Source organism: Clytia hemisphaerica, unplaced genomic scaffold, assembly GCF_902728285.1.
Source record: "Clytia hemisphaerica strain Z4C2 unplaced genomic scaffold, Clytia hemisphaerica genome assembly, whole genome shotgun sequence".
Lineage (NCBI taxonomy): Eukaryota > Metazoa > Cnidaria > Hydrozoa > Leptothecata > Clytiidae > Clytia > Clytia hemisphaerica.
The window spans coordinates 276,850-292,899 of record NW_027103349.1 but is presented as its reverse complement, the minus strand read 5'-3'; the positions used below and the strand labels follow the sequence as shown (position 1 = coordinate 292,899).

At 36.6% G+C, this 16,050-nt stretch overlaps 2 protein-coding genes and 1 long non-coding RNA gene across 3 annotated transcripts in view; all 3 read left to right on the top strand.

Annotated features, from left to right (window-relative positions):
• Positions 1 to 3,856, top strand: part of LOC136819954 (uncharacterized) — a 13,888-nt gene extending 10,032 nt beyond the window's left edge. The window contains exon 3 of the long non-coding RNA XR_010848508.1: positions 3,267 to 3,856. This is a non-coding gene — a long non-coding RNA (uncharacterized lncRNA). The remainder of the gene's footprint in view (positions 1 to 3,266) is intronic.
• A 1,759-nt stretch (positions 3,857 to 5,615) lies between these two features.
• LOC136820105 (uncharacterized) lies at positions 5,616 to 8,970 on the top strand. Its single transcript, XM_067076347.1, has 2 exons — positions 5,616 to 5,700; positions 7,051 to 8,970. The coding sequence occupies exon 2, from the start codon at positions 7,067 to 7,069 to the stop codon at positions 8,654 to 8,656; it is 1,590 nt and encodes a 529-aa protein (XP_066932448.1). The 5' UTR covers positions 5,616 to 5,700; positions 7,051 to 7,066; the 3' UTR covers positions 8,657 to 8,970.
• Positions 8,971 to 10,670: 1,700 nt separating this feature from the next.
• LOC136820096 (cysteine-rich protein 1) lies at positions 10,671 to 14,516 on the top strand. Its single transcript, XM_067076337.1, has 3 exons — positions 10,671 to 10,926; positions 13,592 to 13,686; positions 14,119 to 14,516. The coding sequence occupies exons 1-3, from the start codon at positions 10,887 to 10,889 to the stop codon at positions 14,212 to 14,214; spliced, it is 231 nt and encodes a 76-aa protein (XP_066932438.1). The 5' UTR covers positions 10,671 to 10,886; the 3' UTR covers positions 14,215 to 14,516.
• Positions 14,517 to 16,050: the final 1,534 nt, after the last annotated feature.

Genomic DNA, 16,050 nt, shown 5'->3' with positions numbered 1-16,050 from the left:
TTTTTTCTCGCAAATGGGAGGAGACTATAATAAATATCCAGAATTTTCTCCTATTGCTACAATCTTCCTTGGTGATTTCAATGTCAAGAATTCTGACTGGTGGAGCGGTGACGTCACCGATCCTGGAGGTAGAAAATCAAAATTTAGCTACCCAGCATGGTCTGCAACAATAATGATGGGCCTACTCATCCTTGATAATTCAACGTCTGCATTATCTAATTTTTTCATCAGCTGATCATTTGATTCTGGATACTGGTACCTCCCACCTTGCACCCTAATGCGCATCAACCAGATAACCTTTGCAAGCTAAATTTAAAATCCCCTTCGCTCCATCTTATGAACGAAAGGTCTGGGACTTCTCCAGAGCAGATCCCATTCTAATACGAAGGGCGGTAGACATAGTTGACTGGGATAGGTGTTTTGAGGGTACTGATATGGATGGCCGGGTCTTCCTCTTGACTGAAACCATCATTAATATTGTGTCAAATTTGTGCCTAATAGTCATACCATCAGGAAAGGATGCGGTATGGATGACGGCTGAAGATAAAGAGACCCTACTTGTAAAATCGAAAGTTTTATGAGCGTATGTAAAAAATGGGAGGGGAAAAGAAGACCCAAAAACCTTCAAGAACATCAATCTAGGTGTAGAAGGGCTGTCAGGGATGCTAAAGACTCTTATTTTTCCCGCTTAGCAAATAACCTTAATGACCCAAACTTAGGTTCAAAGAAATACTGGTCTATTTTAAATCAATTTCTTCATAGGAGGAAGTCGCCAAGGATTCCACCTGTTCGAGATTCTAGCAATAATCTTATTGCTGACGTAGCAACAAAACAACATATTTAATCAATTCTTTGCTAATCAGTGCTCTCTCATAGACACTGATAGTGTTTTACCGCAACAAAACTATGTAACTAATCTTAGAATAAATAATATTGCTCTTGATGAAGCCAAGATCTTAGCCCTCATTCGCGCACTTACGACTAACAAAGCGCATGGCTCGGATGACATCTCCATACAGATGATTAAAATCTGTGATGAATCCTTGGTTAAACCTCTTATGAAGATCTATAAATATTCTTTAGATTTTTGCATTTTTCCATCTAACTGGAAAAGAGCAAATGTTGTTCCTGTGTATAAAAACAAAGAGGACAAGAGCGTGGCAAAAAATTATAGACCAGTGTCTCTTCTGCCTATTTTTGGAAAAATCTTTGAAAAATGCATCTTTGACTCCGTTTACACCTACTTCGAAAAAAAAATCTTTTCACAATTCCCAGTCTGGTTTCCGCAAGGGTGACTCTTGTGTGTCTCAGCTGTTATCCATAACACACAACATCCTGAATGGTTTTGATGTTGATGCACCTCTAGATACTCGTGGAGTGTTCCTTGATATTTCCAAAGCTTTTGACAGAGTTTGGCATGATGGTTTAATTTTCAAACTTAAGTCATATGGTGTTTCTGGCTCCCTTCTTCTATTAATCCAGAATTTTCTTCACGGGAGACGGCAGCAGGTTGTTCTTGATGGTCAAGCTTCTGAATGGACGGAAGTCTTGGCTGGGGTACCTCAGGGATCTATTCTAGGACCCCTCTTTTTTTTTATTTACATTAATGACCTCCCTGAAGGAATCATTTCCATGATCAAAATTTTTGCTGATGACTCATCCTTGTTTTCGCTTATCCTAGACCATATTCAAGATAAGTGAGTGGGCTCATCAATGGAAAATGTCCTTCAACCCGATCCTTCTAAACAGGCAGTTGAAGTGTACTTTACCCGGAGGTTTAATCCAGCTGACCCCCCAGAAATTACTTTCAATGATGCAGCCATCGCAGTTCAGGATCATCAAAAACATCTTGGTCTCATACTTGATCAAAAGCTGGCCTTTGACCGTCACCTTGATGAAAAAATAAAAAAAGCTAATCAAGGTATTGGTCTTATTAGCAGACTTCGTAAATTTCTACTCAGGGATTCTCTTGTCACTATATACAAAACCTACGTTAGACCACACCTAGATTATGGAGATATCGTATATGATCGTCCTGGTAATTCTACATTTTCTGAAAAAATCGAGTCTGTTCAATATGATGCTTGTCTTGCAATTACTGGATGCTTCAGAGGAACATCCAGAGAAAAAATTTACCTTGAGTTAGGCTTTGAAAGCCTGGCAGACAGGCGATTAATTAGAAGACTCGTATTTTTTTATAAAACAATAAAAGGCTTTGCTCCTGCTTATCTTACGAATATTCTTTCTCCCCAGAGAGGAGAGGAAGAGCGCAATGCAGGGCGAAGGATAAAACCACCACTTGAGGTACCTTTCTGTAGAACCGAACGTTATCGTGCTTCTTTGTTTCCATTTTGCATAAATGAATGGAATAACCTCGGATATCATATACGAAATCTTCCCACTATTAAGTCTTTCAAGTAAGCTATTCTCCAATTCCTCAGACCCAGTGCTAACTCAGTTTTCAGAGCTAGTGACAACGATGGCGTTGTTCTCCTTAACCGATTAAGGGTTGGTTTCAGTCATCTTCGTGAGCATAAGTTCAGACATAATTTTGCAGACACAGTTGACCCCTTCGGCAACTGTCGACAAAATTCAGTAGAAACAACGCAACATTTTCTGATGCATTGCTCTGATTACTCTAACGACAGACTTGTGATGTTCGACAGCCTTCTTCAACTTGACATAACCTTGTTTCCATTTAATCCCAAAACATTGTGTAGAATACTTCTTTATGGCGACCCCGATTTTAGAATTGTCCAAAATCATGATATATTGAGCATAACGATAAAATTTATCTGTGATACAAGTCGTTTTGGGAGACCGTTATTTTAGTCTTTTACTCTAACTGCTCTCCTAGCTCTTTTTGTTTTGTTTTTTTTCATTTCTGTTAGTATTTATCCTCTGTAGTTAGTTTTTATTTTTCCATTTATTAGTTTATTTATTAATTTATTGTTAGCTTAGTTTGGGTTCCTTCCTCCTGGCGGTATGATCTGGTGGTCCTTTTGCGGGAGGTTAGGAACCTTTAGTTTTGTACTATTTGTTCGTGTTACCTATACTATAGATAAAAAAAAAAAAGACTCTTTTACACTTTTTTCTTTCGAAATCTAAAAAATTTCCTAAAAATCGTAAATTTTCCAACCCTTAGAGAGACTTTGAAAGGTGAAAAAACCTACCCTTACCGTCTGCACATACCCAGTACCTATTTTTACCTCCCCCGGATACACGGCCAGACATTGCCTAATTATCTTTATTTTTATTCTTTACAGGAGTCAAGTATTTTAACGCAACGAATGACGATCGCTGAAGAAAAGAAAACTAAACGTATGTTGTTGATGAAAGCTCTGGACAAAGATTGTTTAAAAGCACAAGAACTGATTGCTAAGCTCAAGTTGAGATTCACCAGTCAGGAAAAGCCTGATACGTAACAGCAGTATAAATATTTAATGGTGAGTAAAGAAGTTGCTAAAGGGATTGGCGCACGTAGGCCACCAACGCCAAAATTCCGACGCATTGTTTTTCGCCGTCAATAACAACAGCATTAATCGCAAAGATCCTTAAATTTTTTCACCGGATTGAACTAATTTTGACACCGGATTACTGACGTTTTTTTCTTCAAACATCGAAAGACTGAAAGAAAAAAAGCTGATACCAGGAGGCATATTCGATAGGTTTTACTTCAAACGTGGTGTTATTTTGAAAAGCACATGGTTGAAGCGTTTTGGATGAGAAATAATCGGCATCATTTCCCATCTAAGAATTTTCGGATCCAACACCTTCGGGGCTTTGAAACCAATGCATCACACTGTCATACCAATTCACCCCTTAAAAGAAATGGAGCTGGTGATTGTCAACACATTTCAAAAGACAACTATAGTAGGAATGAGCTAATATCTTTGAGGTGCACTTTACCGATTTGACAATTTCGCAACCAGAGCCACTTGCACCACTTTTTCATTTGACTGATGAACGTTGGTACCAATCACCTTTTGCAAGCGCTGTCAGAATCATAAAAATCGAACTAAGGGTTCGATTCGGTTCAAGTTGGGGATTGGCTGATGAGAAAGTCTAAAGAAATAAAGATATAATCGAACCATTCAATTCGATCGCTATCTTATAATAACGGACTTGTATGAATGAGAACAACCATCCATCGAACAAATCGAAAGACCTGAAATACGTTGTACTGGGTATAACACAGAGATCAGAAATTACCAGTATCATCAAAAAGACTTTGTTATAATTCCCTGAAGTTTCACTGCTTAAAAAGTGTAGTTCAATTGAGATTGAATCCATAAACAGAGATCCACAATTAGGCAAAGTCGGTGTTGAGGTTACACCAACTATACTCTCTTTAGATTCCTGGTCTTCTAAATCCTTCTAAATCTTTTTGTAAAATTGAGGCCTTTAACCTTTGTAAATATTGAATTTCTGATGAAAAAACCACTTGAGCATAATATTTTTTCTCCGAATTCTGCCATTGGTTTATTGATTTCCATTAGATAAAAAATTTGACATGATTCTTTCAATGACTCAAATTAGTCTAATATAAATGTCGAACATAATGGAATATGTCGGTTGTGTGTGTGAGTTCCATATTGGAATATTTGGATTGCAAATTAATTAAAATTGGAAAAAAAGTGAAAAATACTTTTTCTGAATTTATCATTTTTATCCAGGTTTTGGTACAACATTCTGTATTCTGATGATTCTGATAGACCTTTTTGGGGACAGAAAAGTATTAGAAAGTCCACTTAGCTATTCAAATCAAGCATTTTCATTTTTGCAGTTCCAGAGAATATATTGAAATATAAGTTTGACCTATTCATTTGAATTCAAAAACTTTTCATGTGATTATTTTTCCAATCTATAAACAAAACTTAACTCTGAACGATGCAAACTTTTTCAAATTTTAGTGAACTTTTAACCCATTTAATTTTGAAATTGGGAAAGTGACCATCGTACCCTTATTATGAACTTATTATGACCTGGCAATAATCAGATTATGCCAAAAATAAAACGATTTGGGAGATATGATTGGGAAGAATTTCAAAATATATCGAACTAAAAGTCCAAAAAGAAATATCGTTATTTTAGAATCTCTAAGAGTCTTTCTCCAAGATGGAAGATATGACAAATCAAAGGTACCGCTATTTTCTATTTCTTTACTAATATCGTTCGTGTCATGAAAATTTTAGGAAAATATCTCATATGGATCCATATTAGGCTTCAATTCCAATCCATGACAAAGATTTTATTCGGGGAGAAGAAAGTTTACCATAAATGTATTTAAAATGGTTCCTCTACACATATCAAAAATATGATATTCGAAAAGATTCATAGATAAAAATATGTTTCCTTATGGAGAATCTTAAGGACCTCCCTAAAGAAGAAGTTTTTGATCAATGGAAATCATAAGAAAATCCAAGAAAATGCGTTTCGATAGATGATTCAATAAATAAAAGGCTAAAAGACACTCTTAAAAATTAATGAAGCCCATATTTTGTCTTACCCCAAAAATATTTATGGTCATACTTACAAAGTGATAATTTTAAAGAGTTTTGGTGTATTTTATTCTAGTGCGTTCGGTCACTATTTTTGACTTTTAACTGTCGAGGGTAGGGCATAACGTTTACATTTTTTTCTTCAAAAGTTTATTTGGTTTGGCACGACTTTCTATACGCGCAAGCTTGAAATTGTCTGGTAAGTACCTAATTTACAAACTTTAAAAGTTTTTTCACCACCCTGATCCATTTTTTCAGACGCGACTTAGTTTCAAATTATCTGAAAATTATTACAATCATACCAGACACCCCTGTGTCACAGACCCAATGGGACCCCAGCCCCACTAGAAAGTTCGGCAAAAATTTGGTCCCCTGTGGGAAATTACCCTGGAGTTTTCAGCCCCACTGGGAAATTGACTTTGATTTCATTCTCACTCTAAAATCAATGTCTAAAAATTGCACTCCAAAACCATCCGCACTGGATTTTTTAACTTTGAAACAATAGAATTTCTATCTCCGTACTCTTGTCTCCCGAATTGACGTCCCCCCCCACCACTTATTGTTAAGAGGAAAAAAATCCATCCCCCGCTCTTATTAAGACCCCCCCCCCGCTAATCAAATTCGAATAATTCAATATTTTATTACAGTGTAGATAGACCTTAAACTTGTTAAAATTTTCCTCTTTGTTAGTATTGGTTCTTATTTTACGTGTTTATTTGTTAAAGTTTCCTTTTTTGTTGTTAAAATTGATATCAGTTTAAAAAAGTTCTGTCTTCAAATTAGCCCCTCTTATTCCATCCCCCTGCTTATTAGAATTTAGAAGATTTTTCTACCCCCTGCTTATTCGGACCCCCGTCTATTCGGGAGATAAGAGTAGGGACTTTTTATCCTCACTGAAGAAAAAAGTTCCACCGGGGCTGTGAGACAGGGGTGTTACCATGAAACGTTGAAATTTTTCTAACTACTCTTACTCACAACGGGAGGCCTAAATATTAAAAATAGGTCCGATGCTCTTCAAATTCGATTACATACGAATATAACGATTTCAAAGCTCGAAGAAGATATTTTAACTGGCTTTAAGTTCTAATGGTAGAAATTTCCCATAGGGATATAGAAAGATAAATATCATCACCCCCGTTTGCAATAATAGGTACTCTATTCTAACAACCCGACAAACTAAAAACTCACAATTGAGGTATTTACGTTCAGATTATGAGTCGGAGGGAGAGGGGAGGGAGGAGGAGAGGAAAGGGAGAGGGGAGGGAGGAGGAGAGGGGAGGGAGAGGGGAGGGAGGAGGAGAGGGGAGGAGGAGGAGGAGGAGGAGGAGGCGAGAGAGTCAAAGACGAGGTCACACACACACACTCTGATCTGAATATGGTCACCTGACAAATTATAGATAAGAAGAAGAAATCACGAAAAATAAAAATAATGTTGAGTCTCTCTAAGGGAAAGAAAACTTTCGAAATAATTCTTTTGACACGTCCAATGTCGAGCCCTTTTCGGTTTCTGCTAAAACATGACATTTAATGTATGATTTCTTGCTTTTAGATTTTGACGAAAAAAAATGGAACGAAACAGAATGATTCACAGACTTATCCTTCCAACGCTGATCTTGCTTTCTTCATCTCAAGGGAAAACCATCCAAAACTCTCAAGAAAGCTCTACAAGTGCATCGGATCTTACCAATCTCACCGAAGCAGCTGCTACGCCACAGAGAGATACTCCCGGAAGGGTTCCATGGTTTGCTATGCAAAAGAAAAGTCTACCATTCCACCCGCGCTTCATGTTTTCACGTGATGCTGACTCAGCAAAAAACGATGAAAGATTACCATTCAACAGAAGATTCATGTTTTTCGATACCTCAGTGACAACCAAAAGAGACGAACCTAATCGAGTTCCATGGTTCGCTAAGCAAAAGAAAAGCTTACCATTCCATCCGCGCTTCATGTTTTCACGTGATGCTGAATCAGCAAAAAATGACGAAAGATTACCATTCAATCACCGCTTCATGTTTTCCGACATTTCGTCAACTTCGAGAAGTAACGGGCCTAATCAAGTTCCATGGTTTACCAAGCAAAAGAAAGGTCTACCATTCAATCCGCGCTTCATGTTTTCGCGTGATTCCTTACCATTTAATCACCGTTTTATGTTTTTTGATAGCTCATCAGCATTGAAAAATTACGTACCCAATCGAGTTCCTTGGTTTGCAAAACAAAAGAAGAGCTTTGAAACCAACGATGGTGACGCCCCGAATAGAATCCCTTGGTTCGCCAGCAGGCAGAAGAAAGACTCACTAGTGCCACTCACGTTTAAAGATGTTCCTAACATTGTTAAAGACAACAAAGCTTCTAAATTTTCCTTCAAAAGAAGTGACATCACAATCCCCATCACCGAGTATTATTACTCACCAGGACCCGAAAATCTCGATCGTTACATACCACCTGGAGTCGTCAATCACAATAGGCTTAGTGGTTTTAAGGACACTGGTAAAAATCTCAAATCTAAAGACGGTAAGAAACCAAGGATGGTCATATTTGGAGATGCTGTTTCGAGCGGAGCTGCAACTGAAGAATCTAGCAATCGCCAAGAGGAGAAAGGAAAAGATCACGGAATCCTTCCACCCAATTTTATGGGCAGAACGTACCAGAGAGAAGCCAGATCTTCATCCAAATCTTCATCATCAATACCTTTATCCTTTATTAGAGATAAAGAAAACACCAGAAGTCTATCAACAATTCCATTAACATTCATTAACAAGAAAGATGAACCCGTCCCAAATAAAATTCCGTGGTTCGCAGTAAAACGTCAGAAGAAGAGTTTGGCGCCCGATAGCTTCGAAGACGAGACTAACAATGATGAAGATGGGGAAAGTAAAGAGTCAAGATATCCTCTTTTTCTCTATAAAGATGCTTCCAATTCGTTCGCAGACTTCCTAACAACTGCTAAGGATCAACCATCCAATCAAATATCATCTGATGTCCATCGCCGCTCCGCGATTCGTCAAATCTTAACCAATCAGCATCAAATAAGACGACGCGAGGATAGCCAATTCCCAATCAGATGTGGCAATGTTTCCGGTTGTGACAAGCGACGCTGTATTAATGGAATATGTAGGATTGTTTGCAGCAATAAAACATTAGTATGCCTACAATAGACTGTGTAGACAATTTTCAGAGAATGCGAGAACAAATAGTATGGAATTCGCAGTGCATTAAATTTTCAACATTTTGACAAATTGAATTCATGGGTTTCCATCAACAAGACTTTAAATATGGGTAAATAATAATCTTAATTGACAATACATTGTACTTTAATGTTTAGTAGGTATAATCTAGGGCAGTTTCATTTCAATTATAATTATTTTTAAATATTCTTGATACATATACGATAAAGGATATTTCTTGTATGAATTTAAAGTATGTACTGAATCTATATTTTTAAGTGACGATAATATATTAAACTGAAATCAAAATTGGATCTTTTTTTAATAGTTTTTGTATCACTTGTTGATTGAATTTTTGGATTTTCAAAGTTAGGAGGATTTTTTTCAGCCAGTAGGGGTACTGTAAGTAAAAATGACGGACTTGAACTCGGTGGTTTATACCTATTTTCATTTTCAGTCAGAAAATTCAGAGGGGTTGGAAATAATAACATTACATTTTACAGTGCGGATTTGTTGATATGATTATTCTAAAAAATAGGAGAAATTTGAGGAAAATTATCCACTAAGGGGTTATCGATATGTTGGCCAATTTTTTCAGTGAGTAGGGGTGTTTCACCAGGTTTGGGAGAAGCAGAGTTTCGTGAAGAATCTGCTTATAGTTGCTCTGTGATCAGTTCCTTGTGGTTATAAAAAGCGTGTTCTAGCCAGCTTGGATCGAACGGTATGGCTCCCATTTATAGAAAGGACGCAACCTACACCTATTAGTGACCTAACTCTGTAATCTTTGATTCCCGGATGCAGATCAGAATATCACAAATAATTAAAGATCACTATGGACATCACATCTGTATCATCCCAGCCGGGGCACAACGTTTTTTCGACGTTTATCTAACGTTCCACAACGTCCATATAATGTTAGATGCCAGCTGGGATAGATCCAGCATGGTTGGTGAAATTTCATCCCAAAAAAACGTCGTTTTCTTTTTTGCACTCCTACAGTGCACCTTCTCTCATTATGGCCCTTAAAGTGCAAATCATGCTTTGGGAAGCATGAAAAAGGTATCCTTAATAAAGGCTGCGCATACGGTATGTCGCTTACACCTTGAGTGCCACCCCCTGCTGAGTGAGATACACAGGTTATAAACTTATATTTTTGCACACAGCTCAAATTTCGTGGGTTCATCTTTTCATAGGCGTCAAGGCAATAGTTTTATTGTTGATTAAAAAGTCATGCTATAGACCTTTTGATATTCACGTATTCAATGTAGGTGTAAAATAAAAGTAATCATATCGAATTATTAAATTATCAATGTTGCTTATAAGCTTGAATGGGTTACTATGGTTACTAAGACGCTGCTGATAGATTGGTTTTGATGACGTCACATAACGTATTTTTTCTCATTTTTGCACTAAAGTCCATCTAGCCGTCTTTATACTCAGAGTTTGCACACAGTTTATATATACGGTAAGGTTTTGTATTTAGTACCGGTTTAGAATACTATACTGCGGAAGCTAAAAACACGCTTTTTATAAGAACGTCCGACATTTTTGAACCCTTTTCGAGTTTTAGGTCTAAAAACTTTCTTGAAATGTTCCAGTCTTCGTCATTTTGTGAGTATTCTTGGAGCCATCACTTCTTAGGTAAAAGTGTATCATACCACAAAAAATGAAAAAAATTGTATTCAAGAAAATATATAGATATTGGCTTAAGATGCCATCTCCCGGGATAAGATTTTTTTGCCACTTTCCAGCGGAAGAAGACAAGCAATCTGACTAGTTAAAAACAAAGCTTCCGAAATTTAGCCAGTCTTTTTCGTACCTTTTTCTTCGCAAAACTAAGCCAGTTATCCCGGGAAAAACATCCCAGAAAATGAAAGGGAATGGAAGGGAAATGAAGAGAAAAATAGCTTATTTTTGAAAATTTCCTCCTTCAGCCGCGTATAAACACGGCCAAATAACCAGTCACATCATATCTCAATATAAATACGGCTGAGATTATGCATGCATGTAATTTTTCTCTATCGTATCAATAAGTTGAAAATTTTTCTTTTCCGTCTCATGATATTAACTAGCTGTGCTCACTGGTCGTGTTATTGATAAGAAGTTTTATGCTATCAGTTTCTAATTGACTAATTTGTTACAAACTGACTGACACGGGAGAACTTTTACTTACTATTGACAAGAAGTTTGGAAGTGTCGATTTCAAAGTTAATATATCATCATGCCAAAGTGTCCAAAATGCAATAAAGAAGTTTATTTCGGTAAGGCTAGTTAATTCTCGCTTTTCTTATTTTTCAAGTCACCCTTGTAATATAGCTTGGTCTAGATTTTTTGGTTTTGACGAGTGGATATTATAATTCAAATTTAATCTCCAAGAACCCTCGTTTTCTCTCCTACCTAGCATTACTTGGACTTTAGAACTAGAATGATCCAGAGGAATGTAAAGAGATGGAAAAACAGCTTTTCTGATTACTCAAAGTTCAACGATCACTTCTATTGAAAATTCTATCGTAAAAACGTTGATTATGTCATTAAATGATAGTCCAGAAAAGACGGCTCGCCATACAAATCGGACGGTTTCTACATGATTTGACGATAAAAATGAAAATTTGTTTTTCCTTTTTTGCCGATTACTAGTTCAATTTTTAAGAGTAAGAAACAATATTTTTACCAATGTATAACAAAAGAAATTCTTAACGCAATGATATTAAATTGGTTCTCGTAAAACTGTCAGAAGTCGAGTAAAATCAAGATGAAGTTATAATTTTCTCGAGCTCTAGCTTTCCATATTATGGTGCGGTCATGATGCGGTTATATCAGTAGAATTGCTAGGAAATTCTGAGCAAGAAGATATAGGTACCTTTTCGTATAAGAGAAGTGTACCCAAAATATAAGCCCTAAAAGTTTGCGCATAATCAGGTTTGAAACAAAAGAATTTTGTCACAACTCGCTAATTATGCAGATTTTTTATAGCGACGACAAAAGAAACCTATTTACTCAACATAAACTCCCTTAAGGGCAAGAGACCTGGTATATGACGAGCCGTTTTTCCATTGCTTTCAAGAAGCTGTTTTTCCATCTCTTTACATTCCTCTAGCTTTGAAGGAAGCTTTACAGACAAAAGTCATTATTTTTGCACACGGTCATGTACGTCCATTCTTATTTGATGACGTCTCACTTGATATCAATGAATATCAATGATATGAGAGGGGCTTCACTAAGGACAAACCACAAAGAGATATTTCACTCTAAAACCTCTAGCGTGACATTACTTATAAACTGATAAGGATGCATACAGTACTGATAAACCATTAAGAAGCTGTTCGAAAAAAAGTTTTAAAGGACAAAAAGGACGCGGTCAGGTCGCGCGGTCAGGTGCGTGCCACTTAACTATTTAATTATCCCCCTAAACTCGATCCAATCCTTTTTTATCCATTGTCTATAAGTGCGAAAAAAGGACTGGGACGGTTTTAGTTGAATAAAGCGGACACAAAAATGCCCGCGCGGCAATTGGCGGCTTCGGTCGAAAAGTTTTATTAATTGTCTTGTTTTTGCAGCAGTTTCTGTAACTCTACGATTAAAACGAATTATACCTCGTCGCATCATAATACAACGGGTACTTTAGACGCAATTAAAAAATAAATCTATCAAATAGCTGTAGATAATCGCTTTACGGAAGCTTCTACCAATGTACTGTGTGCAAAAATATTTCCAATGATTGTCTTCATAATCCAAAGGAATATTGGTATAATTTTTAAAGAGCACTAGCAGAACGAAGCATTTATATAATTTCAGATCCTAAACGTCGAATGAAGAGAGTCTGTCACAAAAAATGTTCTTCAAAAACCTACACCCTGGAAATTGGTGAAAATGACAAAATGTTGACCTCTTCAGAAATATGGCTTTCAAAATTTATCGAATTTGTGACCTTAAGAAATTTCAGAGCCTGAGAAAATCACCCTGCCATAGCATACACTTTTTACCTATACCTGAACGACCTCCCTTCACTTTTCTACGTTTCTTTCTTTTGACTTGTGATTTGATTGGTATGGTCTCATCCACGATCATCGCAGTAGCGTAGACAGGAGGGGCGCAAAATTTGTGTAGGAGAGCGCACATTTTTATGGCACAGTAATTATCTATTCATAATATAAAAAGATTACTGTGACATTAAAATCTGCTCTCCTACACAAATTTTGCGCCCCCCCCCCCTTGGCTACGCTACTGCATCGATGATTGTCATGGTCACTTTTGTATTCATCCTCATTTGTCGTCACAGCGTAAATTCATACCCTTTGATACTTGCGGTGTTCAAAAAGTCGTAAAAAATTCTTTTATTTTCGACTTTTCTTAAAATGGGAGAAATTGTTCAGTTTATCAAAAAATGGTAAAAATTTGCAGTGTCTTCATGTCTCTGAGTAAGTCAGAATAAAAACTACTCAATTTAAACGAGTCTAAAACATATCAAAATTCTGAGGGCTGGTTAATCTGTAAATCTTATACAAACCTACAGGTTTGTTATCTCCCCTTAGTTTGACATTTTTAAATGCCATAACAAAAGGTATTTTTATCGTCTCAATATATTATTTAATAAAGTGGTCTTGAGAATGGGGCGTGTTATTTTTCCTAAAACAAAGCAGCACATAGGAATTTCAAGAGACTCAAAAAAATTGCCTACCCAAGGGTAGGGAGGGAGACACTCCCTGGATTGCTCCATTTACCTTTAATCTTTCTTTTAATTGCTGAGCATTCAGCAGAGAGGCATCAAGTACCATTTTTGTACTAAATATGAAGTCTTTGATATGACCCGATCGGGGATTAGCAGATAGCCGTAGCCGATACGATACGATATTATCAGTAAACTAAAAGTAAAAAAATTCCTGTAATGTACATGACTTCAATTTCTTAATTTTTCTCACATTGTAGCTGAAAAAGTGACGTCACTTGGTAAAGATTGGCACAGACCATGCTTAAGATGTGAAAAATGCAATAAAACATTATCATCAGGGGGCCACGCTGAGGTAAGACTTTGTGTTTTTAAATCGAAATATTCAGGTTAAAACTGTACATGCCAAGGCTATTTTGTTCCTGGACCTCTGGAAGTCCTACCGGACTCTATAGTGTAACTTAGCAAGTTTATGTATGTGTGTTTTTCTGCAACGGAGATGCTTCTGGTTTGACTAGGTAGATCCTCGATCATCTGAGGATGAAGGAAAAAAAGCACTTCTGCCGTCCTTGAATTTTTGGATCAAAACTCCGGGTTACTCCTAATCGCTTCAGTCACTCCACCGTCCCCAAAAAAGGAAAAATACATAAACTTGCTACTGTCTAAATTTGAGATGTACGTATTTTATTTGTATAAAATTTAGGGAAGAGACAATACTTTCAATAAAGGAATTCTGATTTTTTATTGTACGATCTCGTAATAATTCTCATATTTTTCTTTATTATAGCATGAAGGAAAACCTTACTGCAACAAACCATGTTATTCGGCTCTTTTTGGGCCGGGAGGCTTCGGACATGGTGGTGCCGAGTCACACAAATATTAGTATAACCAAGGGTGTAGCCCACGAAACCTTGTAAAAATATTTTATCTTTTATATCTTTTACCTAGTTTAAGCCATTTTTTGGGCTTTCTTAACCTTGTGTGTATTTAGCAAGGCTCAAAAAACAATTCTAAATTAGCTTTTAAGCTAATAATAATATTAATAATAAAATTTAAGCCAAATTTGGCAAAATTTAAAAGAATCTTTGATACATATATATGGTGTAATATTTATATTTAAAGTCATTGATTTATATAACTTGAAAAAATAAATTAAAGCTATAACTAAAAAAGTTTGATCTTGTACTGGATATATTTTTCAATATTTCGTCTTTAGAGGTCAAAATATGCATATTTACTAGTTACTGAAAAAGGATCTTTTACCTACACTATACAAGGTTTAAAACAATTTCTCTGATTTTTTTTAGAAAGCTGAGTACTTAACTCCTTCAGAACTATGGGACACCCCCTTCTCACAGATCCACTCTTTTCCCAGAGAAAAATTGGTTAAAATATCGCCCCAGTTGTAAATTATGATCCAATAATTGTCCCAACTGAAAATAATCATATAAACCAATCCTCATTGCAAAATATTATCTAAGTTTTCTCCCATTGAATTTCCTGCCTTGAAAACAATGGATTTCCAATCCCAGCCATAAAAAATATGGGAATATCAATCTTCATCGAGTTTCAGTCCGTTAGTTCCATTCCCCTCTGGCTGAAAAACCTACCATGTCTGTGAGAAGGGGATGTTATGGGAAACTGAAATTTTAGGATTTCTCAAAGCCACAGTGTGTTAACTTCAAATACAATTTTCTCGGCTTTGGCTAAAACCAAAAAGGTCATGTTTATGTTAAAAAGAAAGCTCTTTCGAAGATCTATACACCCCTGTCTCAGTAACCCGGTTGAATTTGAAGCCTCACCGGGGTGGCTAAGAAAATGACAGGATTTCACCGTGGTAGATTTTTTTTACTGAGTAAATTTACCGAGGTGGAGCATTTGAGGTAAATTTCACACCCCTTTCATTGAAGTCAAACTGGATAAACAGGAGAGGCAATTTTTGAAGCCTGGGATTTTTGCGTCCCCTATTAAAAGTAAAATATGTTTACAACCGAAGATTTTGGGGTATTTTTTCTAATTTTGGCTGATAACTGCTAGTTTTAAGGTATAAAAAAGTAAAGGGACGCTGAAATTAGTAATCACCAGCACCCCTTTTTTCCCTTGTATTTCGTCACCCTTCCCCCAAAAACAGCGAGTTTATGTATTTGCACTTTTGAGGACGGTAAAGTAACTGAAGCGATTTGGAAAAACCCACAGCTGTGACCCGAAAAATCGAGGACAGTAAAAGTGCTGATTTACCGTCGTCCTCAGTGGGTCATGATCCAGCCAAATTAAACCTTCCGTCTCCGTCGCTGAAAAACACACATACATAAACTCGGTAAACTCAGTTCCTTGCCCATCGCTACTGATTAAAGTGATAAAGTAACATCAATTTTGTTGAGCTATTTCAAAGCTAAAATAGTTTGCACTCCATCCAGCACAATCAGTACCATATACTAGTAGATCTACTCTGTCACGAGCACCAGTCGAGCAAATACAGTGATTTCTTTGGTCTAGGATAGTGATTCTAGTGTCATATTGTTCTGTTTATATTGGAAGGACTATCTCTTCCTAAGTTGAATCGAAGTTTTAAATGTGCAGTGAATCTGTGAAAAGACTTCTTAAGGTTAACCAAAAGCTGTTGTATTCTTTTTTAAACCAACACTAGATAAAACAATTAGAATCGTTGACACCACAACCCTCTTAACAGGTACAGGACAGTTTATAAAAAATATAATCA

What these genes read in the sequence shown, in the direction of transcription:
- LOC136820105 (XM_067076347.1), top strand. Translation starts at nt 7,067, where the DNA reads ATGGAACGAAACAGAATGATTCACAGACTTATCCTTCCAACGCTGATC.
- LOC136820096 (XM_067076337.1), top strand. Translation starts at nt 10,887, where the DNA reads ATGCCAAAGTGTCCAAAATGCAATAAAGAAGTTTATTTCG. An exon ending in CAATAAAGAAGTTTATTTCG is followed by an intron (nt 10,927 to 13,591) that starts GTAAGGCTAGTT and finishes CTCACATTGTAG; the next exon opens with CTGAAAAAGTGACGTCACTT. An exon ending in CATCAGGGGGCCACGCTGAG is followed by an intron (nt 13,687 to 14,118) that starts GTAAGACTTTGT and finishes TCTTTATTATAG; the next exon opens with CATGAAGGAAAACCTTACTG.